This window comes from Hyla sarda, chromosome 3 (genome assembly GCF_029499605.1).
Source record: "Hyla sarda isolate aHylSar1 chromosome 3, aHylSar1.hap1, whole genome shotgun sequence".
NCBI lineage: Eukaryota > Metazoa > Chordata > Amphibia > Anura > Hylidae > Hyla > Hyla sarda.
Window position 1 is genome coordinate 324,554,660 of NC_079191.1, and position 26,367 is coordinate 324,581,026.

Consider the following 26,367-nt stretch of genomic DNA (forward strand, 5'->3'; position numbering starts at 1 on the left):
TGAGAAATCGCAAAATTCTTATTCCACTTGGCTTTTTCCACTTCAGCGTTTTTTTTTTTTTTAAAATCCTTTTGGCGTTTTTTCACTCTTTTTTTGGTGTTTTTCAGCTCCTTGGCGGTTTTCCAAAATCGCAGCATGTTGAGCCACTGGCATTTTTTTTTTCAAAATGGTGGCATTTTCTCCCATAGAAGTCTATGGAATTGAAAAAACGCCAAGAAAAACTATATGTGGGTTTTAACTTTGGCGTTTTTGCAGGCGGTTTTTATTCTTTTTTTTTACTTTAGCGATCCAAAAAAGTGATGGAGATACCCTTTTTAATAAAATTTCATAGGGTACCATTAAAAAAAATTAAATAAAGATACAGTAGTGAAGGAAAAAATTGTATCTAACAAAATTTATCTTTATTACAAAATGTTTATGAATTTTTAAACAGGGATCAATATATGTGTGCGCAGGGACCTAAAAATGTAGCCGGCAATAATAAAAATGTAGTGTGTGTGTTTTTCACTTCCCCCCCCCCCCCCTTTTTTTTTAAGGTAGTACTACTACTCCCAGCATGGAACACACTGTTCCATGATGGGAGTAGTAGTACCTGTACTAATTGGCATCTATACATTATACAAGAGGATCACAGAGGGTGTCAGGAGTGACATCCACTGTGATCTTTCCTTAACTGCAGGTACTACTACTCCTAACATGGAGCACACTCTGCTCCATGCTGGGAGCTGTAGTACCTTCATTAATAGACAGATGGCAACAGGTGCCAGAAGTTACACTCTCTGCGATCGGTCTATTAATACAGGTACTTCAGCTCCCAGCATCGAGCAAAGTGTGCTCCATGTTGGGAGTAGTAGTACCTGCAGGTAAGAACAGATCACAGCAGTTATCACTACTGACACCCGCTGCGATCGTCCTGTCTATTGCAGAGATGTGGAGCGGCATCTCTGCACTATACTCCGGCCGGCCACTCACTCATTCATATTTCCCTCTGAGAGCTGTGATTGGCTGCAACCATCCGGCCAATCACCACTCTGCATCTCTACTATATTATGGACGATCGCATTGGGTGTCACGACTGACACCCGGGGCGATATGTCTATTAGTACAGGTACTACTACTCCCATCATGGGACAGTCTGTTCCATGCTGGGACTAGTAGTACTACCTAAAAAAAAATAAAAAAAATGGGGAAAAAAAGTCAAACACACACTTTATTAAAAATGAATTAACATTTAGTTATAAAAAATGTATATTTAGTTAAATACGTTTTTTTTCCATCACTACTGCATCCTTTTTCTTTATTTACATTTTTTTGGAACCCAACAAATTTTGGGTACCAAAAAAAAAAAAAAAATGCCAAAGGTGCCAAAAATGCAATTTCCACACAAATAGAAAAACGCCAGAAAAAACACCAGACGCAGGAAATTGCACTGCCGTTTTTTCATGCGTTTTTTCAACCCAAAAACGCAGGACAAAAAAACAAGTAGAAACTTAGCCTATGGTGGATAACCCCTTTAAGGCCAAAATGGGCTTGGTACTTGAGGGGTAAGATTTTAACGTTTTTATTTATACATTCACATCAGTCCCTGCATTCAGTCAGGTTTACAGTCAGTTTTCCTTCTGTACACACACATTTCAGTCTTTATGAAAGCATGAGCCTAACAGCTCCATGCAGATGTTACACTGGCTTGACTAGAATCCAAGGCTATGGCAGTGTTTTTATTTGTATATGATAATAAAGCTAATGCACAGGCCCATTGTGCAATAAAGCCATTAAATAATCTTTGGATAACAATTGAGCCCTAAAGCCACAATTATATCTGTTCTCTGACCATAAACATTTACATACATTTCAGAATCTGCTTTCAGTCTTCCAATGAATGTTCCTAGGACTGCTTATTCCTAATAATTGGTCATGTAAAAGGGCCAGTGGTCAGCCAACTTGTTTATTGGCTGTTTGAATCTTAGGGTGCGTTCACACTACGCAATTCCCGCCGAATTGTTTGACGCACATCTTTCTGTCTTAAAGGTAAACTGTCACTAATTTGTACCCCTATAAACTAATCCCAGGATGACAAAGTTGTTAACAATGGCAATTCAAGCATACCTTTTGCTTCTTTCTAGCTTCTTTGATCAGGCTCCAAAATTCTTTATATGACGGCCAGGAAGAGTCGAATAGGCGTGGCTATGATTGACATACAAGTCCCAGCAATAGGCCCCTTATTCTTTCATGCGGGAGGCGAGTTTTCTGCTGTATAAGAAAAAACAGTGCCCATTCTCCTGTCTTCCCAGAGTGCACACCGGTGATGTGATGCGGGAGGACAGTTTTCACATCAAGCGCTCTCACCGTTGCTGCTATCATTCCGCTGCGGCCTAGGGCCATCAGGAACGAGCGCTTGCTGTGAAAACTGGCCGGCCAGATCGCATCACCGGTGTGCATTCTAGGAAGATAGGAGAATGGGCACTGTTTTTTCCTTCTACAGTAGAAAACCCTCCGCCCGCCGAAAAGCACGCGGACCTGTGAGTCAATCACACAATAGTCCCAGCGGAGGATAGGTGTGGCGGCCCCATGGCATAGCCACGCCTATCCAATTGTTGCTGGCCATCTTATAAAGCATTTTGTAGCCTGATCAAAGCTGATAGATAGAAAGCAGCAAAAGGTATGCTTGAATTGTAAATGTTTACTACTTTGTCATCCTGCGATTAGTTTATGGGGGTACAAATTGGTGACAGTTGCACTTTAACAGGGATTGTGATCATTTGTGCTACCCAGCCACATTATTGAGTCTTGTATAGGGTCTACAGACAACTGCTGGTCTTTCTGATCAACACTTGTCTGCTGGCTCTGGTCCAGAACAAAACACACAGTGGAGATCATAGCTCTGCATCAATATAGTGAATTTGGGCCCCAGCTTATATTCCACTGCTATAAGGCTAAAAGTTGTTGTATTCCTGCTAAAGAGGTTTCTAAATGTCCTCAAATGGATACTGTCATTTGCAAAAACTTCTATATAATGTAGATAGAGATGAGCAAACTTACAGTAAATTCGATTTGTCACGAACTTCTCGGCTCGACAGTTTTCCTGCATAAATTAGTTCAGCTTTCCGGTGCTCCGGTGGGCTGGAAAAGGTGGATACAGTCCTAGGAAAGAGTCTCCTAGGACTGTATCCACCTTTTCCAGCCCACTGGAGGACCTGAAAGCTGAACTCGTTTATGCAGGATAAGTCATCAACTGCAGAGCCGAGAAGTTCGTGACGAATCGAATTTACTGTAAGTTCGCTAATCTCTAAATGTAGATAATAACATTAAATGTATATTTGTGATCTACATTAGTTAAAAAAAAATGTGCATATTTTTTGGTTGAAAAAAATGCTGTCTTGTATTTGCAGCTACAGTGATCCCTCAACTTACAATGGCCTCAACATACAATAGTTTCAACATACAATGGTCTTTTCTGGACCATTGTAACTTGAAACCAGACTCAACATACAATGTACGGACAGTAAATATCTGTGAAACGTGTCAATGGCTGGAAGAACTGACCAGTGCCTGCACTGAATGGCTGTCTGATAGCGCCCCCTACAGTACAGGGAGAAACTAAAAGTTCTGTACTACTCCTTACCTGTGCCAGGGTTAGTTGCTCCTTTGGACCCCAAGTAAGGGTGGCTCCATTTGGGACACTGTGTGTACTGTACAGGACCCTGAAGAAGCTCCTGTCCTCTACATAAACCAGTGTTTCCAAACCAGGGTGCCTCCAGCTGTTGCAAAACTACAACTCCCAGCATGCCCGGACAGCCAACGGCTGTCCGGGCATGCTGGGAGTTGTAGTTTTGCAACAGTTGGAGGCATCCTAGTTTGGAAAAACTGACACAGACAGTGATTTACAGCTCCCAGCAGATCTTTCTTACTTTTATATATAAGGATTTGATTTGTCTATATTAGTTATCTACTTATTTTTCTTTAATCCTCACTTTTTCCTATTTTTGGATGACATTTTGGTGGCTTCAGAACCAATTACCAGGTTTCCATAGAGTTCTGGTCTCAACATACAATGGTTTCAACATACAATGGTCGTCCTGGAACCAATTAATACTGTAAGTTGAGGGACCACTGTATTGCCTGTGTATTTTTGTGCGAAGACAAAATACAGCAAGTTTGGGTGGGACAAGCAAGGCTGTGTGCACTGAAGCTCCGTGACGCCCCCGGCTCACACATCAGACTGATTTGACAAGCCAGGAGCTTGTACAGAGCTCTGCTTGTCCCACCGACACTTCCTGTATTTTAGTCTCTGCACAGAGATACAGACAGCAACTGCTGTTTAAATAAGATCATTTTTTTATTTTATTGAATTTTAGGAATTATAAACACACAAACATAACAAGAAAAACACCTCCCCCAGAAAAGATATGCTTTAATTTAACTGTGAGACCAAAAAGGGTCAGCTAGTTTATGCATGCGGGTTATAGTAGATCTCCAAGAGCACAATATTGCTGTACAATAGTTTCAAGTTATGCCCAAATAAGTTTTCAAGATACGTTTTCTTTGCTGCTGCACCATGGGGGAGATTTATCAAAACCTGTGCAATGTAAAAGTTGCCCAGTTGCCCATAGCAACCAATCAGATCGCTTCTTTCATTTTCAAAAGGGCCTGTGGATAATGAAAGAAGCAATCTGGTTGCTATGGGCAACTAGGCAACTTTTCCTTTGCACAGGTTTTGATAAATCTCCCCCCATATTCTCATTTTATTTATTTATTTTATTGGAGTTGCTTTAGCTACTTTTTGTAACCAACTCTTCCTACTCTATATATCCTCAAAGAATCTAAGCTATAGGTAACAAATTGAATGTGGTTAATGAAATGTTGTGATTTGCAGGAATATCCAAATAGCTGATCCCTTTCTACTGGGTAAGGCTGGGTTTACGCCACGTTTTTGCAATACAGTTCCTGTATCTGGTTTTGAAAAAAAAAAAAAAAAAACGGATTCCTCAAAACCTGACTAAACTGTATCAAAACGTGTGTATACATTTTATTCCGTATACGGTTTGAAAAATAATGTCCGGCTGCATCCGTTTTTAAAGAAAAAAATAAAGTATACATTTTTAACTTTTTGTTCCATTATGAATAAAGTTTCACTTGATTTGAAATTCCAAGAAAAAACTGTGCAAAGTCAAAAACGGTATGGTGAAAACCGGATGGAACCTTACGCACATACAGTTCTGTACGGTTCTCATTGACTCCCATATTTTAAAAAAAACTTGTACGTTTCAATACGATTTTTCACCCAGACCAAAAACCGTGGTAGGCTACGGTTTTTGGTACGGGAAAAAAAATGACAAAACGGTACAGGATGCAAAATGGACACAACCAGATGCATCTTTTGGCATACGGTTTTCAATGGAGAGTCAATGCATATGGTTTCCAATAGGGTTCCGTATGGTTTCCAAATTAAAAATGTATATGGGAATGGTATTGCAAAAACGTGGTGTGAACCCAGCCTAACTCCAGTAGTAGGCTCCATCAGCTGTTTGCCTTTTAAAAATTGATTCCCCCTTATAGAGGGTATCTTAACATTAAAAATGATCCCTTATCCACAGGGGATAACTAGCTGATCAATGGGGGACCAACCACCGATCACAAGAACAGTAAATGGAACAGCAGCCTGCATGCTTGGCCACCACTTCATTCACTCTTTACTGGATGTCTGAATATATCTGGAAGTTCTGTAAAGAATAAAGAAGCTGCAGTTGAATATGCGCCTTGCGGCTCCGTTCAGTCAGGGAGCAAATGAGTCACTGTTTTTGTTTTCGGTGGGGGTCCCGGCAGTCAGACTTGCAGCCGTCAGCTTAGTTATCCTCTGGTTCGGGGTTGCCACTTAATCTTGGTATAACCCATTGGGATAACCCATTAAAGTTTCACCAACCATACATCGGGCCTAGGCAGAAGTGTAATGTCTGTGTTGCAACTTCAGTCTCCTATGTGCATACCTGCTAAATCTTAAGGAGCATGAAGAAAGACAGAGGGGGCACAGCATTATAGGACAAGCTGGAAGTAAGAAAAAGGAGCAAACATTGATAGCATGCTGTTAGGAGCATTCGGATGAATAGTAAAGTAGCACATAAAACTTCTGCAGTGTCAAATGCCCTTGGAGGTTGTCCTACAGTTAAAGGGGTACTCCGGTGCTTACACATGGTCCAAAGGATAGGGGATAAGATGCCTGATCGCGGGAGTCCCGCAGCTGGGGACGCCCGTGATCATGCACGCGGCACCCCGTTTGTAATCAGCCCCCGGAGCGTGTTCGCTCCGGGTCTGATTACGGTCGACCGCGGTGCCGGCGGCGTGTGACGTCACGGTCCGCCCCTCAATGCAAGCCTATGGGAGGGGGCGTGATAGCTGTCACGCCCCCTCCCGTAGGCATGCATTGAGGGGCGGAGCGTGACGTCACACGCCGCCGACCCTGTGGTTTACCGTAATCAGACCCGGAGCGAACACGCTCCGGGGGCTGATTACAAATGGGGTGCCGCGGGCATGATCACGGGTGTCCCCAGCTGCGGGACTCCCGCGATCAGGCATCTTATCCCCTATCCTTTGGATAGGGGATAAGATGTGTAAGCACCGGAGTACCCCTTTAAGTTGACCATACACATTCGATAAAAGTAGGTTGCTGGTTGAGCGAGCTAACGGAGGAAAGGAGAAAGCTGCCAAAAATGCTTAGTCTTTATTGTAACCCTTTAAAACCAGTTTACATGATAGACATCACACCACCGTGCTGCACAAATGTCAGACTAGTTGGATGTCTTTGAAGCACATGTGCGTTCTTGATCATGCGCTCGAAACGTGTGAGCTGAAAATGATCTTTCTCCTTTCAAATTGCTGGTTGACCAACCCTTGAACCAATTTTTTGATAAATAATTGTTTTGCAGACTTAGCCATACACATTTAAGTCCATTGGTTGTAAAGGTTGTTTAAACTGACCACATACATGATCATTGACACTGGGCAAAAATGTTTATATTCTTTCTGGAAATATTATTATTACCCGAAAGATTGCTTGTGAAGGAACAATTATTAATGAACCCACAGTACAACCTTTCATACTACCAGCACCTAAAAATTTATAAAATGACCAACTCTGACAACAGTAGTCTGTCATCAGTCACCTAAAACGATCCTTTGTAGTTAAATTTTACCTGCCGGATTATCTTTTTGTTTCATCCACTTTCATCCACTTAAATCTTAAGTGCACGGGCACTTTTTTTAATTTTCTTAACATCTGGCTCCAACTTGAAAAAAGTAGCTTGCAAATTAGAAACCTCCTTTAGAGGAAGACTATCATCCTGTTCACCCACACTAAACCCAAAACATTGTTATAGTTTGGGTGAACAGGAGACTGATGCGGGGTCAGCGAGTTAAAAACGTACCTTCAGTCCGGCGCAGTATCCCTCCGAAGGGCCACTTCTATCTTCGGTGAATTGCGCACTGGAGGCGGTCCTGCCAGATGAATTTGAATATTCATGATCTCTGGTCACGTGAGCGCTCAGGAGGCGCAAGCACTCACGTGATCAGCGACCATAAATATTAAAATTTACCCGGCGCGCCCACCTCCAGTGTGCAACTTCACCGAAGATAGAGGTGAAACCTTCGAAGGGACACTGCACCGGACTGAAGGTACGTATTTAACTCGCTGACCCTGCTTCGGTCTCTTGTTCACCCACAGTATAACCCAGTGTATTGAGTTTAGTGTGGGTGAACAGGATGACCGTTTTCCTTTTTAAACCACTGCCCTGTGCTTTTAGAAGTATAACTGACCATTAAAGTGTCCCTTTAATTTGTTCACTTTCGCTGGCCTGGTTTCTTAACCCCTTAAGGACTCAGCCCATTTTGGCCTTAAGGACTCAGACAATTTAATTTTTACGTTTTCATTTTTTCCTCCTCGCCTTCTAAAAATCATAACTCTTTTATATTTTCATCCACAGACTAGTATGAGGGCTTGTTTTTTGCGCGACCAGTTGTCCTTTGTAATGACATCACTCATTATATCATAAAATGTATGGCGCAACCAAAAAACACTATTTTTGTGGGGAAATTAAAACGAAAAACGCAATTTTGCTAATTTTGGAAGGTTTTGTTTTCACGCCGTACAATTTCTGGTAAAAATGACATGTGTTCTTTATTCTGAGGGTCAATACGATTAAAATGATACCCATTATTATATACTTTTATATTATTGTTGCGCTTAAAAAAAATCACAAACTTTTTAACCAAATTAGTACGTTTAAAATCCCTTTATTTTGATGACCTATAACTTTTTTATTTTTCCGTATAAGCGGCGGTATGGGGGCTCATTTTTTGCGCCATGATCTGTACTTTTTTTTGATACCACATTTGTATATAAAAAACTTTTAATACATTTTTTATAATTTATTTTTTAATAAAATGTATAAAAAAAGTAGGAATTTTGGACTTTTTTAATTTTTTTTCGTTCACGCCGTTAACCGTACGGGATCATTAACATTTTATTTTAATAGTTCGGACATTTACGCACGCGGCGATACCAAATATGTCTATAAAAAATGTTTTTTACGCTTTTTGGGGGTAAAATAGGAAAAAACGGACGTTTTACTTTTTTATTGGGGGAGGGGATTTTTCACTTTTTTTTTACTTTTACATTTTTTTACATTTTTTTTTACACTTGAATAGTCCCCATAGGGGACTATTCATAGCAATACCATGATTGCTAATACTGATCTGTTCTATGTATAGGACATAGAACAGATCAGTATTATCGGTCATCTCCTGCTCTGGTCTGCTCGATCACAGACCAGAGCAGGAGACGCCGGGAGCCGCACGGAGGAAGGAGAGGGGACCTCCGTGCGGTGTTATGAATGATCGGATCCCCGCAGCAGCGCTGCGGGCGATCCGATCGTTCATTTTAATCGCGAACTGCCGCAGATGCCGGGATCTGTATTGATCCCGGCACCTGAGGGGTTAATGGCGGACGCCCGCGAGATCGCGGGCGTCGGCCATTGCCGGCGGGTCCCTGGCTGCGATCAGCAGCCGGGATCAGCCACGCATGACACGGGCATCGCTCCGATGCCCGCGGTTATGCTTAGGACGTAAATGTACGTCCTGGTGCGTTAAGTACCACCTCACCAGGACGTACATTTACGTCCTGCGTCCTTAAGGGGTTAAACCAGTTCGACTGGATACTTTCTATAAAGCTTTATGTAATACATGATGAAAGATAGGAGTTTGGCTGTTTATTGTAATTCATATCCTCAACAGGTATGTCTTCAGGAGAAACCTCAATCTGTCCTCCAAGTAGTGCTGCTTGCCTTACAAAAGATGGTAAAGGTTATGATGTTGGACAACCGAAAAATGCTCTTGCCTCCTATGACAAAGACAGGTATCTTTTTATCTGTATATATTTCATAATAGTTTTTACCAATTGTACTTTTGTAAAACATATTAGGATATATTTTATCCTCTTTATTTTATCTAATTTTCTAATATTTTATTACCATGCGATTGAGATAATGACAAAATTGAGATAATGACAAACTGTAGGGTATACATTTGATGTGTTATTTTTTCTTTTAATTAATAAGAATTGAGGGACCCCTGTTACCTTTTAATAGTCACCCGCTAATGCATGGAAATGTATGGACTTCTCTTACATTTTGTTAAATTTCTGACTGCCTGCGTTTATCCGTACACGGGGCCTAGGGATACTTACAGGTAGACATACTTTTATAATTAAAGACTATTCCAATGTAACTAAAACCCTAACGAAAGCATGTTTTGAGTGTACTATAATAAACGAAAGCATACTCTGCTTTCCCAATCCAGCTCCGGTGCAGGTCTGCCCTGTTACTTGGGGGTTGTAAAGGGGTTATCCATTGTTTTGTTAAAAATAAATTAAAATGATTTAAAAATAGTATGGTGTTGGAGTGGAGAGAAAATAGAAATAAACCATACTTACCTAACCCTGGCCCCCCGCTGCTCCCATTTGGCTCAGTCCTTCCCTGATGTTCTTCCTGCTTCCAAGACAAGAGCTTGTTGCAGTAGCTGCCCGCTCAGCCAATAACTGGCAGAGACAGAATACTACTGGGGCCAGTGATTGGCAGAGTGGGCAGGTCCTGCAACAAACTATAGTATTGGAAGAAGATTGGGAGACCAGACAGAGCTGAATGGGAGCTGCGGGGAGGCAGGGCTAGGTAAGTATTTTTTATTTTATTTTTTTGCCTCTGCACTAGCATCTTGTTATTTTTCATAAAACACTGGATAACCCCTTTAACTTACCCTGATGACATGTAGTTGTTAGGGTTTTTAAAGGAATTGGAATACCCCTTTAAAGGGCACTTTATGAACAGCATGCTACAGCAAATATTAGGTCAGTGGTGATCCAACTTAAATCTAAAGTCACTTTTAGTTTTTGGTCACCTGGCTCCAACTTGACAAAAAGTAGCTTGAAAATCTGAAACCTCTTCATATCACTGCCCTGTGCTATTGGAAAGTATAACTAAACATTAAATTGTCCCTTTATTTTCTCTTATTCAGTTTGCACAGCTTCTATGTCCAGTAGCAACCAGTGGGGGTCTTATGAGATAGCTGTCCGAACCTCCACAAAGGAAATTTATCACCTTACTATTAAATTTTTTTTTCCATGAATATTAATAAGACTATTTTGTTTTTTAGGCTGGTTCTTGAATATGAAACAGACTCGAAACCTGTCTTTTGTAATGGCCATTCACCAACGGTTAAAATAATATTTACATGTCCATCAGCTGGCACAGAGGTTAGTGGATCCATTTAGAAAAGAATGGGTAACGTTTTAACAAAAAAGTTCGAAACCAAAGAAAAAGGCAGGCAAAGTAACCAGGTTGAATAAAAATGATAAATTAGTGTGTCCCATATGTATTCTTATTTTTTTTTTTTGCATGTTCAGCCTCCTATAATACATGAAATTTCAGTGTAATTTCAATTAGCTCACTTTTTAGTAATTTTGACTTCACACTTCAGTTTTACAATGCGTTATGTTATAGTTCCATTGGCATCCCTCTCATACACTTTGTTGACACTTCATACACCTAGTAATGATGTTTGATTGTAAACAAAGGTGTTTGTAGATTACCTAGACGAGTGTAAGGATCTACATGACACTGATAAGCCAAATTAGGTGTATGGAGGACTGCATTAGAGCATCTACAAAAAAGTAGGTCTTGTGGGGTGCTTCCAGTGAAAGGGTCTTGGGTGCTCAATGCTCAATCATTTGCATAGGGAGTGAAGACTAGCCCATCTGCTAGAACTGGACCTATAGAGCCATGGATAAAAGTGGCCTGGACTGATAAATTACCTGCGGAAAAGATGGTACCACTATGGTAAAAGGTGCAATCTGACAGAGGCAGTGTGATGCTGTGGGTCTTGCCTTTACACAGGCAGGGGCATAGCTATAGAGGGTGCAGAGGTAGCAGTTGCAATGGGGCCCTGGTGCCTAACGGGGGCCCCAAGGAACATCTGCCCCAAAAGAGACAAGTATTATAAATGGCACATGGGGCCCTGTTGCACTTTTTGTATAGGGGCCCAAAAGCTACAAGTTACGCTTCTGCATGCAGATGTTACTTTGAAACATTCCGCCTACCTACACGTTGTACAAACCTGGCACATGCCTTTGTGGCAGTGTTATTCCTTAAAAAGTTCCTGTCCCCAAATAAAAAGCTCTGTATCTTACCTTTTCTTCTTGCTCACATAGTGCAATTTCCACCCACTTCCGCCATCACATGGTTGCAGTGCTGTAATGAATAGAAGACCTCAGGTTCTGTGCATGTTTGTCTGTGTTACTTTCAGTAAGGCTCTCCTGCAGGTTTCAGTCTGTGCAGCTTTCTGTGAGAATCTGTGGAGCTTTCACTTTCTATGCAGCTGTCAATCAAGCTCAGTGCAGAGAAACACTTCCTGAGTTTGGACTCCTGCCAGGCCGGGCGGAGACCAAGCTCACTGTATTAATTGTGGCAGGGAACAGAACAGAGCCACCGAGTGGTCATTTTTTACTGTTACATTTTAGACATATTTATGTTGATAATTTTAAAAGCAAGTGAATGGTAAAGTGTCTGCTAATTACACATGGAACACTATATTAAAAGTTTTATTTGGGGACAGTGGCTGATATTTAATGTTAAGGACGCAGTTCATAAACTGATGCCCTTGCTGCCTTAGATTTAACACACGAGGCATAAATATGGAGTGTTAAGTGCGTGTCGACTACCAAATTATACAAAGATGATTATCATCATACAGTCATGGTCGTAAATGTTGGAGAATGGGTAGATAAAGATGGGGAATTATGTAAAGTGCTACTGCTGTCAAAGGATGGACCCAAAACGCCACAGTAGCACAGGACATATTATTGAAAGGTTTTCAAAGGAAAACTCGTTTCGGCGCTCACATGCGCCTTAATCAGGTCCACAAGAGAATACTAACAATGCGTCCTGAAGTGCCGGCTGTGCTGTAGTGGCTATGCTGGCACTTCAGGATGCATTGCTAATATTCTCTTGTGGACCTGATGAAGGCGCAGGTGAGCGCCGAAACGCGTTGTCCTTTGAAAACCTTTCATTAAAATGTCCTGTGCTACCTTGGCGTTTTGAGTCCATCCTTTGACAGCAGTAGCGCTCTACACAATTCCCCATCTTTATCTACCCATTCTCAGTCTGTCATTCCGTATCCCAAGGGACACCGATAGGGGAGATAGAGCTGCACACTGCATCCACTAATCTCTCCCCACACCTCCCAACAGTGTTGGACTTACACTGTTGCATCCCCTCAGCAGGTCGGTACAGCACATTAGGTGAGGTGGTGGGTCCCCCCCCCCTTCATTTCCTCACATACAGTGCCCCGTTGTTTTTTCTTTGGTCGTAAATGTTGGCACCCCTGAAATATTTCAAGAAATTGAAGTATTTCTCACAGAAAAGGATTGCAGTAACACCTGTTTTTCTATACACATGTTTATTCCCTTTGTATGTATTGGAACTAAACCAAAAAAGGATAGAAAAAATAGCAAATTGGACATATATCACACGAAACTCCAAAAATGGGCTGGACAAAATTATTGGCACCCTTTCAAAATTGTGAAAAAATAAGATTGTTTCAAGCATGTGATGCTCCTTTAAACTCGCCTGGGGCAAATAACAGGTGTGGGCAATATAAAAATCACACCTGAAAGCAGATAAAAAGGAGAGAAGTTCACTTAGTCTTTGCATTGTGTGTCTGTGTGTGCCACACTAAGCATGGACAACAGAAAGAGAAGAGAACTGTCTGAGGACTTGAGAACCAAAATTGTGGAAAAGTATCCACAATCTAAAGGTTACAAATCCATCTCCAGAGATCTAGATTTGCCTTTTTCCACAGTGCGCAACATTATCAAGAAGTTTGCAACCCATGGCACTGTAGCTAATCTCCCTGGGTGTGGACGGAAGAGAAACATTGATGAAAGTTGTCAATGCAGGATAGTCCAGATGGTGGATAAGCAGCCCCAAACAAGTTCCAAAGATATTCAAGCTGTCCTGCAGGCTCAGGGAGCATCAGTGTCAGCGCAAACTATCCATCGACATTTAAATTAAATGAAACGCTATGGCAGGAGACCCAGGAGGACCTGACTGCTGACACAGAGATATATAAAAGCAAGTCTACATTTTGCCCAAATGAACTTGAGTAAGCCGAAATTCTTCTTTGAAAATGTCTTGCGAACAGATGAGACCAAGATAGAGCTTTTTGGTAAAGCACATCATTCTACTGTTTACCGAAAACGAAATGAGGCCTACGAAGAAAAGAACACAGTACCTACAGTGAAATATGGGGGAGGTTCAATGATGTTTTGGGGTTGTCTTGCTGCCTCTGGCACTGGGTGCCTTGAATGTGTGCAAGGCATCATGAAACCTGAGGATTACCAATGGATTTTGTGTCTCACTGTACAGCCCAGTGCCAGAAAGCTGGGTTTGCGTCCGAGACCTTGCGTCTTCCGGCAGGACAATTACCCCAAAACATACATCAAAAAGCACCCAGAAATGAATGGCAACAACGTGCTGAAGAGTTCTGAAGTGGCCAGCAATGAGTCCAGATCTAAATCCCACCGAACACATGTGGAGAGATCTTAAAATTGTTGTTGGGAAAAGGCGCCCTTCCAATAAGAGAGACCTGGAGCAGTTTGAAAAGGAAGAGTGGTCCAACATTCCAGCTGAGAGGTGTAAGAAGCTTATTGATGGTTATAGGAAGCTACAGATTTCAGTTATTTATTCCAAAAGGTTGTTTAACCAAATAAATTAAGGGTGCCAATAATTTTGTCCAGACCATTTTGGAGTTTGGTGTGACATTATGTCCAATTTGCTTTTTTTCCTCCCTTTTTTTGGTTTAGTTCCAATACACACAAAGGGAATAAACATGGGTTACTGCAATCCTTTTCTGTGAGAAATACTTCATTGTCTTAAAAAATTTCAGGGGTGCCAACATTTACGGCCATGACTGTGCATATTACCACTGTTACTGACCAAAACCTGCATGCTGAGACCACTATTACCAATAATACCAGTGAGTACCGGTGAGTTAGCCAATCTTAGTTTAGTAAATGTAGATTGTATGTGGACGGCATGGACTGACATTCTACTTCTTGAGTATATTACCATGCAGAAGGGTAAAACGAACTATGATCAGCTATGAACTTGCAAGGTTGGGAACGTTCCTTGTTTGTAATGTAGGGGTCCTAATTTTACTACCTGCTATCTTTTCAAAACCTGCCTGTGCTACATCCTATATGAACTCTATTGTCATAGTGGATAACATTTTTGTTACAGGTATAGTTTCCATATTCTTGCATATTAACTGTTGTGGTATATTTTAAAGTTTTGTATAAATGAATTTCACTTTCTTGTAGGTTACTGACCCCAAACTTACTGCGAGCAGCAATTGTCGGTATGAGATAGAATGGATTACAGAGAATGCTTGTCACACAGATTACTTGGAAAGTGACAATTGTAAACTCATCAGCAAAGAGAGGGGAATTTCTGTTGACTTGACGCCACTTACAGAAAAACCAGGTCAAATAAAAATTTTATCATAATTTCTAGTATTTTGATAACATTTGGTGTAAAAGGCTTACAAGTGATCAAAGTAAATGTACACATAAGCCATAATTTTAAAGCCACCTACCTAATATTGTGTGTGACACTCTTGTACTGCCAAAAAGGCTGTGACCCTTCTGGACTTCACAAGACCTCAGAGGATCTGCTATGTGTGTATTTGGACCCCCCCCACGATCAAACATGGCATAGGGGATAGGTTTGTTATGAAAGTACCCCTCTAAAGCTTTCATTTTGCCATACACACTATTTGTTTGTCATGTGTAACCATTGTTCAACTAGAAGTTACTGACTTCACAAAAATTTGTTGACAATTGTGTTTTCGATTTTAGGAAACCCTTACCATACACAAGATCCAAAGGGTGACTATTCATACTTCTTGAATGTGTGTGGTAAGACAACAGAAGGGGGATGCTCAGGTGACTATGTTTCGTCTTGTCAAAAGAAAAAAGCAAATGGACAATGTAAATCTTCTGGCTCATACCAAAATCAAACCCTCAGGTATTTTAATTTTTTTTATTTATTTTTTACTCTTCCAAGCTGTAAGTTGATGTATGTGAAGGACACTAATGTCTCCCAGATTGGAAAAGGACTGGTCTGAAAATGTTGGTTTATAACCGTACATGTGCTATCGTCAAAATAATAAATATATCATTGTACCAAGTTAGCTATGAAATTGGACATATAAAAATTGAAAGTACTTAGTAGTTAATAGAATTATAAGCTTAGGTCTCTTCATTAGACATGAGGTTTAGACAAGTTGGACATGTTCTACACAAAAGGACATAGTAACAGTGAGGTGACTAGAGCAAGTGGTATTGATCAGCACCATCATTATGAGGAGGAAATAGCTTTAGTTGTTCATAGATGAGGAGTATTAAAGTTGTTATTGTTGATTGTCATTCTGTCACCTTCAACTACACAACTTCCTCCAGGGCAGATGATACCATACTAACTATGTAAGTACTGGAAAGACTGATATTTTTAAATAGACATCATTTGCATATTTGTATAACTTTCTGGCACCAGTTGATCTGAAAACATGTACCTCTTTAAACTGATTAGGCTAAATTAAAGGGATATTCCAGAGGATATCCCAGAGGGGGAGCAGTCGGTTGTCTGTCTCTCTTTCAGTATGAAATACTGAAAATTTTCTAATGAAAGCAGTTGCAAAATCTAGTGGGTTTGCATGCTTTACAACATATCAAAAGTATCTGACAGTGCCCATTTAAGGATCGGGAATGCAGGGCTTACGCGTCGGCCCTGCGTCCCCAAGAGGTTAAAATAAATATATATATATATATATATATATATATATATATATATATATATACACACACACACACACATGTAGTACAGTCACGTGCGTAAATGTCCGAACTATAAAAATATAATGTTAAAGGGTTTATCCACCATAAGGGGATTTTAGTATGTACCTGGCAGACATTAATAGACATTCTTAGGAAGGATCTGCGCTTGTCTTGGGGCTAAATGGCTATGTTGTGAGATTACCATAACACCGTGGCTAGCTTTTTGTGAACTGGTATTTACTTTTTGAGTTTTCCTCTTTGCCTACAAATCCCATAATTCCATTTTCCTTCCTCCCCACACATCAGCGACCCCACCCATTGAAACATAAATGAGCTGCATCCATTCGAAAGACCTGTGGTTTTCAATCAGGGTGCCTATAGCTGTTGCATTAGTTGCAGATTGATCTCTATCCCACCAAGCGATCACTCCACCCATAGAAGCAGACAGGCTCCCTGTCATCAGCTGACTAGTGAATCAGGTCTTGGCCACATGGCAACCTGGGAAAAATCTGAGACAACAGTCATTTTGTATGCTGTTAAAAATAAATATTGGGGCACAAATCACTTAAGAATTGTGAGAAAACAGTCACACACAGGTACAGACACTATATTATGAACTACACTAACTTAACAGCCCCTGTAGCATAGTCAAATAAAAAAATAATCCTGGAATACCCCTTTTAATTAATCCACACGGTCAATGGCATACATGTGAAAAAAAATTCTAAGTCTAAAATTGCGTATTTTTGGTCACGTTGTATACCCTAAACAAATTTATAAAAAGTGATCAAAAAGTCCCATCAAAACAAAAATGATACAAATGAAAACTTCAGATCACAGAAAATTGCCCTCACGTTCCTGTATATGGAAAAATTAAAAAAAGTTATAGGGGTCAGAAAATGAAATTTTTAAACATACTAATTTTGGTGCATCTAGTTATAATTTTTTAAAGTAGAAAAATAAAATAAAACCTATATAAATAAGGTATCCTTGTGACTTTATGGACCTACAGAATAAAGATAAGGTGTCATTTTGACCAAAAAGTGCACTGCATAGAAAAGTAAAAAAATAGCATATTTTTTTTTCAATTATGCCGCACAATTGCCAGTATTTTTTTTTCTGTTTTTTTGTGGTGAAGTGATTTATGTCATTACAAAGTACAATTGGTGGTGCAAAAACAAGCCTTCATATGGGTCTGTAAGTTCAAAATTGAAAGCGTTCTGATTTTTAGAAGGTGAGGTGGAAAATACTAAAGTGCAAAAATGAAAAAACCTCTGGTCTTTAAGGGGGTTAAGGCCAGCGGTTGCACCCCCCACACAATCTTAAACTTATCCCATATCCTGTAGCTAGGGGGTAAGTTTTTTTTAGTATGAGACTTCTCCTTTAGGGTTCCAACAGACGTGTTTCCTTGGTACTGCTAGTTTACTCTGTAGGCTGTAGAGCACATCTCAAATCTATTTTTTAGCCTTTGTATTTATTATGAGACACATTCATAGGTCTTTCGTAAAACTTTAGCTTAGTTTCTCTTCCACTGCCTCCTTTTTCATATGTACTGCTGGCTGCAGTGTTCTCTTCTTAGTGCCATCTGACTCCTCAGCCTCCAGCCCATATCCTCTCCTTTCCTGAATGGTTTTGACCTGATTTACAAGATCAGGCATCAACTTAAAAGTAGACATAGGAATTTCAGAACATAATAAGTAAAAAAAAAAAAAAAAAAAAAAAAAAAAGCATTAAAAGGTGTTCATAGCCTTTAAAGCGTACCTGTTGTTTCAGGTGACTTTTCAGGATAAGCTGCTCTGTGTGTATACATAAAGAGCTGCACTATTTCTGCCCATTATGTAACTCAAAATTACATTAATTTTTTTATTAGATTTTTTTTTTTTTTTTACAGATTTCTGCACTTCAGTTTGTGCAGAGCCTAAATATAGCTGCAGCCTGGGTGGCATGATAAAGTCTAGCAGTCTAGACCACGGGTCCTCAAACTATGGCCCGTAGAGGACCTTTTATCTGGCCCGCCGCTGCCTGGGACATCCCTGTGTTCCGAAAGATGTTTTCGGGACACAGGGATGCGCTCTCGGAGGCCCCGCGTTTACTTTAAAAACGCAGGGGCTGCCGGGAAGGTGGCGCGCGCAGGGACGTCACTGATGTCCCGTGCGTGTGCCCATAGCAACGGAGCGCGGAGGAACGGAGCAGCGATGAGGACGTGCGCTGGCCAGCTTGGTAAGTGTTACCAGCGGCACATCAGCTTCGGTGCTCCGACCACCGCCCCTTCAGTCCCGGGACTTTCTGCTATGTCTGGACCGGAGGAGCGGTGGTCGGAGCACTGAATTGGGGCAGAACACATGCATACAGCCTCCAGCCATACACTGTGTGTCTGTGGGGAGCTATACTGCACCTAATGTGGGGAGCTATACTGCACCTAATGTGGGGAGCTATACTGCACCTAATGTGGGGAGCTATACTGCACCTAATGTGGGGAGCTATACTGCACCTAATGTGGGGAGCTATACTGCACCTAATGTGGGGAACTATACTGCATCTAATGTGGGTAGCTATACTGCACCTAATGTGGGGAGCTATACTGCACCTAATGTGGGGAGCTATACTGCATCTAATGTGGGGAACTATACTGCATCTAATGTGGGGAGCTATACTGCACCTAATGTGGGGAGCTATACTGCACCTAATGTGGGGAGCTATACTGCATCTAATGTGGGGAACTATACTGCACCTAATGTGGGGAGCTATACTGCACCTAATGTGGGGAGCTATACTGCACTTAATGTGGGGAGCTATACTGCACCTAATGTGGGGAGCTATACTGCACCTAATGTGGGGAGCTATACTGCACCTAATGTGGGGAACTATACTGCATCTAATGTGGGTAGCTATACTGCACCTAATGTGGGGAGCTATACTGCACCTAATGTGGGGAGCTATACTGCACCTAATGTGGGGAACTATACTGCATCTAATGTGGGTAGCTATACTGCACCTAATGTGGGGAGCTATACTGCACCTAATGTGGGGAGCTATACTGCATCTAATGTGGGGAACTATACTGCACCTAATGTGGGGAGCTATACTGCACCTAATGTGGGGAGCTATACTGCACTTAATATGGGGAGCTATACTGCACCTAATGTGGGGAGCTATACTGCACCTAATGTGGGGAGCTATACTGCACCTAATGTGGGGGAACTATACTGCACCTAATGTGGGGCGCTATACTGCACCTAATGTGGGGCGCTATACTGCACCTAATGTGGGGCGCTATACTGCACCTAATGTGGGGAGCTATACTGCACCTAATGTGGGGAGCTATACTGCACCTAATGTGGGGAGCTATACTGCACCTAATGTGGGGCGCTATACTGCACCTAATGTGGGGGAACTATATACTGCACCTAATGTGGGGGAACTATATACTGCACCTAATGTGGGGGAACTGTACTGCACCTAATGTGGGGAAACTGTACTGCACCTAATGTGGGGGAGCTGTACTGCACCTAATGTGGGGGAACTGTACTGCACCTAATGTGGGGGATCTATACTGCCAACCTAATGTGGGGGGGAACTGTGCTGCGTACTTAAAGGGGTAGTCCACTAATAAGATATATAAGTGTGCATAGGAATTTTCTCATGTTTCTTTTATCTATTGTCTGGCCCTCCAATGGTCTGAGGGATCGTGAACTGACCCCCCGTTTAAAAAGTTTGAGGACCCCTGGTCTAGACTGGGATGAGAGCTCTTTTTACTGCTCCCCCTCTTTCTCTTATTGCAGACTTTCTGTTCTCAGGCACTCTCTCTACCATTTTCCTCCTCCCCCCTCCATAAACTTGTATTGCTTGTAATTTGATTCCTGAGTGAGCTATAAGACACTGAGCAGACCATAACTTCCACTGTCTTCCACTTGGATAATTAGCTATAGCAGGCTGTGCAGCATTTGTTGAAATAATTTTTAAAGCTGTTGTGCCACACCTATGGACAAGTGGTTAGCTAGTATTGCAGGTATAGTTTACCTCAAGCACAGTAATGCTGCTTGACAGGTCCATCTTCTTTATTATTTTCCACTTTTTCCCCACTTTTAGTTCAGGAATGCAAAATCAACCGGATCACCTTGTTACCACACTTCAAGTAGAGAGAACATTGGGGCCTAACATCACAATTACTACTCTTCTTCTTTAATTTCTTGATCTGTTACCCGCAGCTCTGCTTCCATTACTTTTTCTCACTCACTTCAGTGAGGTATTCTTATTCAGTAGAAGTTCCCAGATTATTTGGCCCACATGCTTCTGCCCTGTTTGGGACTTGTCTCCCGCAAGTCGATCTTGGGATAATTCTTCCTACCAGTATTGTGTTCAGTCCGACCAACAAAGAAAAGTCTCCTCAGATGTGGAGGGGGTCAATTGGGGCCCAACACTTTATTTTCTTCTCAGTTATCCGCCTTTTTGATCATTGTTCTGTAAATCTTATATCCCTCCAACATTGAACCCACCTCTTGTCCAGTCTCCTGGTCAGGGTTTACGATAGACAACACACCATAGCAGTAACCTACCTTGGTACTTTAGGTAGCACTGTTGGCAGTCCCCATTCAAGAAAGGAATAAATTGGCAGCTATCTTAGTCAATAACAGATTGGCCTAGCAGAAGTAGCAATTCATCCTAAAATATTCAGAGAAAGAGAACTTGGGTAGACCTTATGGTATCCAGATTGAATGACAAATTGTCCCCTTTCTTGCTTTGAGCTCAAGATCCTCTAGTAGTCATTGAGGAATCGATGGTTACCCTGGAGGATCAGTTTGTGTTCCCCTACATCATCTTTCCGATTGTTCTGTATTTATTTTTAGATCCTTTAAAATTCAAGGTATAATGTACTTCAGTGATTCTCTTAGCTCTAGATTTTTTCTTTTTGGCCTGGTACACCAACCAGGTTACTCTGCTAGCCAGTGCCACTTGGAATCTCTTGCTAGAAAGTTCTTCTCTCTCAGGGTCCATACTTTCATCAGAATTGAACTTAAACAGTTAAACTGCTATAATAAAAGCATGTGGTTTTCCTGAACAGATAATCCAAACCATGTCTAAGGCTAGGAAAACATCTGGTGTGAAGAAAGACTATTCCATCAATTTCCCTTAAAGTTGCATATCCTTGCGTCCTCAGTTTCCAGGTTCAGACTCTTTAAGTGAGGTTGCACTGACTGCTTTTACCCTTTTCTCCCCCACCACACCCCTAGCGGCTATTTTTGAATGTCCCAATGTTATTTTCGGTGTCTCCCAAATCATATAGATGAGAATTTTTTTTATTTTTTATTACTCGAAATCCATTTCTCATAACAATCATTGGCGGACACAGGGCTGTATCCTCAATGAACGTGATGAGAAAAGGATTTTATGATGACAAGTCCATTTATTAAAGGTGCATTGCCTTTTGGTGTACAGCACAGTTTTTTTTGGAATGCTTTCTTATTCCTCTTTTTATAAATGTTTTTTTTCATCTAGGTATTCTGATGGTGATATAACTTTGACATATCCCAGGGGAGACACTTGCAGTTCTGGTTTCCAGCGTATGACTGTAATTAATTTTATATGTAATGAGACTGCAGGTAAGAGGAGCTGTTATCCGGGAATCTGTCACAATAAAAATGTTTAGTCTTTCAGCTGCAGGTTATAGAGCAGAAAGAACTGTGTAGGTTTCTATATAGGTTTGTAGTAAAAGATTATATATCGGTTACATATACATAGTTTATATACTTGAAAAAAAGACATGAAGGTCAACCCATATTGCTACTGTGTTGAACCAAAGGAAGACAAAAACAAATCTTTTGAGAAGAATCCAGTTACCCCATACCAAGTGGAAAATTCCTTCCCAACTTCAAATCGTAATAAATCCCTAGATTAACGCCCTCTCACCAGAAATCTAGTATCCATAACAACATATTGTACTTTTCAAGAAAAACATTCAGGCCCTCCTTGAACTTGTTTATTAAATCAGCCATCACGCCATCATGTGGCAGAGAGTTCCATAGTCCAGATATACAACATCCACAGCTTCACGCTGGCCCAGTTTATAACTGACCTCCTCAAAGAAGCTGATCAGATTAGTTTGACAGAACCGATCCCTCATAAACCCATGCTGGTTATTTTCATCAAAATCCTCCAGTATAACATCTCTCAGAAAACCGTGACTGAACCGCGGCTGCATTTTCATGGAGATGGTTTCCCCTTTAACCTCTTAAGGACTCAGGGCGTACCTGTACGCCCTGAGCCCGGTCCCGGTGTGAAAAACGGGTTGGTCCCGGCTGCTAACGATAGCCGGGACCCTGGCCTAACAGCGTGCGGCACGGATCGTTGTGCCGCGCGCTGTTAACCCTTCAAACACGGCGATCAAAGTTGATTGCCGCGTCTGAAAACGAAAGTAAACGCTTCCCGGCAGCTCAGTCGGGCTGATTGGGACATCGTTTTTCCGATCAGCTGGGACGCAGGCGGAGGTCTCCTTACCTCCGCGGCATCCGATAGGGGTTTGATTGCTCCAAGCCTGAGCTACAGGCTTGAGCAATCGAGCCCCTATCTCGCTGATCCATGCAAAGCTATGGCTAAGCTATGGGAGCTATAGCACTGCAACAAAAAGTGAAAAAATAAAAGTTAACAAAGGTCATTTAACCCCCCTTCCCTAATAAAAGTTTGAATCACCCCCCTTTTCCCATAAAAAAAAAAAAAACTGTGTAAATAAAAATAAAAATTGTGGTATTGCCGCGTGCGTAAATGTCCGAACTGTAAAATTATATCATTAATTAAACCGCACGGTCAATGGCGTACACGCAAAAAAATTCCAAAGTCCAAAATAGCGTATTTTTGGTCACTTTTTATATCATAAAAAAAATGAATAAAAAGCGATCAAAAAGTCAGATCAACACAAAAATGGTACCGATAAAAACTTCAAATGGTACCGATAAAGACGGCGCAAAAAATGAGCCCTCCTTACGCGGAAAAATAAAAAAGTTACAGGGGTCAGAAGATGATAATTCTAAACGTATACATTTTCCTGCATGTAGTTATGATTTTTTTTCAGAAGTGCGACAAAATCAAACCTATATAAGTAGGGTATCATTTTAACCGTATGGACCTACAGAATAAAGATAATGTGTAATTTTGACCAAAAAATGCACTGCGTAGAAACGGAAGCCCCCAAAAGTTACAAAATGACATTTTTTTTTTTGTCGCACAATGATTTTTTTTTTTCTGTTTCGCCGTGGATTTTTTGGTAAAATGACTGTCACTGCAAAGTAGAAATGTTGGCGCAAAAAATAAGCCATCATATGGATTTTTAGGTGCAAAATTTAAAGAGTTATGATTTTTAGAATGTGATGAGGAAAAAATGAAAATGCAAAAACGGAAAAACGCTGAGTCCTTAAGGGGTTAATAGCATTGTCTATAGCCGGTAGAATGTATGTTTGTGCAGAAAAATATGTTGAATTTAATAATTTAAATGTATTGTGCTTTTATTCAAGTGAATGCTGGAAAGGGAGTGCCTGAATTTCAGAGTGAGGCAGACTGTACCTATTTCTTTTCTTGGCAAACCAAATATGCATGCCTAAAAAAGAAAGAAGATATGTGCTATGTGGAATCAAAGAAGAAACAGTTCAACTTGTTTAGTTTGATTCGTACTCCAGGTAAGCGATTCATATCGGTTTCTACATTGTCTGTCAGATCTTCTGCTTCTCTGTATGATACAACCTGTACTTTAATACACATAAAGTTAGTTCTTTTGCCCAGGAGGTTCAAATGCATGATTTTCTCAAGGGTGTTAAAAAATTATAAAAATGAATGAATGAATAAATATTATTAATAATTCTGCAACACTATGACCACATATTTTCGCCAGAACATACATAGGCCCATATCCCCCTCTGCATACAGTAGTAGATAACAACCCTACACGATATCTGAACACTATATAAGTGATTACAGTGCAGTTACATCCAGTGACTCATGGATGACGTCTTCTCTGATTGGAGTCGGGCGCTTTCCCTTTTGCTTATCCATCCTGCCCAGACCGCCAGGATATTTTGTTCCAGCCACAGCTCATCTCAGCAGAACCTGCCAGACAAACATCTTAGACTTTTCCAGCACCTTCTTTTTCCCCACCCATGATGCCACAATTAGTAATATTGTGTCTCATTCAGTAAAGCATGTAGTTAAAGGGGTTGTGCGCTGCCCTGCAGTTAGGCCCCTTCGTGACTTCTTGGCCGCCCCCTCGTGACGTCTCGCCCGCCCCCTCAACGAAAGTCTATGGGAAGGGGGTGCGACCGTTGTCACGCCCCCTTCCCATAGACTTTTGTAGAGGGGGGTGGGCGTGACGTCACGAGGGGGCCAGCGAGACGTCATGAAGGGGCCGGGTGTGACGTCACGCCCGCCGGCCGCGAACACGGAAGCCCGCACACAGCGTTCGGAGTAATGAACTTCCGGATGCTGTGAGCGGAGCTCCGAACTGCAGGGCAGCGCACAACCCCTTTAAGAGCCTTTGTGGCTGGAGGGGTAGGTAGCTCTCTGAAGGAACTATTTTGTTCACTCTGGTAAATAGAAAGGTCCCTCCAGTACGTAGTTTTCCCTGTTAGTTGGGCGACACCAGTAGGTAGGTTTCCACATCAAAGCATAGGGGTATTTTCCTGCGACTTGCTTTACACAAGAAATGATGGTGTGCTCTGATACACAGATGCAGTGGTAATGGAATTATCATTAGCAATTTGTTGCAAATCTACACAGACCCAGACTTGTCATACAAAACTGGCTGTGGACAGCATTTGTAAAAAGTCATACAGCTTAAACATTTTCAGAGGAGAAACCATGCAAAATGGTGCACTGAAGTGTTTAAAAAAAAAAATATATATATATATATATCTTCACCTACACCACCCTTTTTCAATTCCCCATACTACCTCAGCTCCTTACTCCCCCACAGTCACCAGCACTCTTCTGTCCTCCTGGCCGCAGGCAGCTTTATGCCTGCAGCCACAAGAGCTCTTGAAGCATCCTTTCCTTTAGGACACACACACTTAGGATAAGTGACATCATCCTACACTTGTGCATTCTGGAAAGACCTCCAAACCTCTAGTGGCTGAAGACATAAAGCTGCCTCTGGACTGTTTTTAACTGTAATAGCTTCCTTTATTAAGTCATGTAGTGTGTAAGATTACAAAAATCATATTCATTTATTTCAGAATCCAGCAATGCTCAAAACTGGGAGGCAGTAAGCTTAAACACATCAGATATGAGCCGCTTCTATATTAATGTCTGCCATGATGTCCTGCAGACAGGAGAGGCCAGTGCCTGTGATGATGATGCAGCAATTTGCGCAGTGGGTAAGGATATTTAATGACATTAGTTTTACAGTTTTACAGTATGTGTGTGTGTGTGTGTGTATGTATGTGTATATATACAGTGACCCCTCGACCTACAATGGCCCCGACATACGATCATTTCAACATGCGATGGCCTCTCAGAGGTCATCGCATGTTGAAGGCAGCATCAACATACGATGCTTTTTTATGTCGGGGCCATCGCATAAACGGTTATCCGGCAGCGCAGACTGCTTCAGCTGCCACCGTATAGCCGTTTACGGGGCCCCGTGAGCTCCGGTGATGGTCACTCACCTGTCCTTGGGGCTCCGGTGCATCCTCTTTGGGATCCCCTGCATCGTCTGCGCTCTTCATCGACGTCATCACGTCGCTGCGCACACCGTCCCATCATCTAATAGGAGCGGCATGCGTAGTAACGTGAGGGCGGCGACGGAGAGCGCGGTTGCCGTGGAAGCAGAGGCCTTGCCGGAGCAACGGGGACTCGGCGACAGCGATGGACGGCGACATCCCGGGCAGCGGTGATGGTCCGGAGTGGCGGGGACAGGGGAGTACAACTTTCGCTAACAGAGGTCTACAACCTGC

General features: G+C 41.6%; 1 protein-coding gene across 2 annotated transcripts in view; it reads left to right on the forward strand.

Annotated features, from left to right (window-relative positions):
• The window catches only part of IGF2R (insulin like growth factor 2 receptor), a 138,730-nt gene that overhangs the window by 42,189 nt on the left and 70,174 nt on the right, over positions 1–26,367 (forward strand). Inside the window, exons 1-8 of one of the 2 annotated variants that reach the window (XM_056567239.1) lie at positions 4,812–4,831; positions 9,283–9,403; positions 10,696–10,795; positions 14,918–15,080; positions 15,455–15,623; positions 21,929–22,032; positions 23,938–24,099; positions 25,648–25,788. In XM_056567239.1, the coding sequence (XP_056423214.1) occupies positions 9,285–9,403; positions 10,696–10,795; positions 14,918–15,080; positions 15,455–15,623; positions 21,929–22,032; positions 23,938–24,099; positions 25,648–25,788 (958 nt within the window). In that variant the 5' untranslated portion in view covers positions 4,812–4,831; positions 9,283–9,284. Of the gene's footprint in view, positions 1–4,811; positions 4,832–9,282; positions 9,404–10,695; positions 10,796–14,917; positions 15,081–15,454; positions 15,624–21,928; positions 22,033–23,937; positions 24,100–25,647; positions 25,789–26,367 lie in introns of those variants that run through there. The other variant, XM_056567238.1, reaches the window with a different exon arrangement.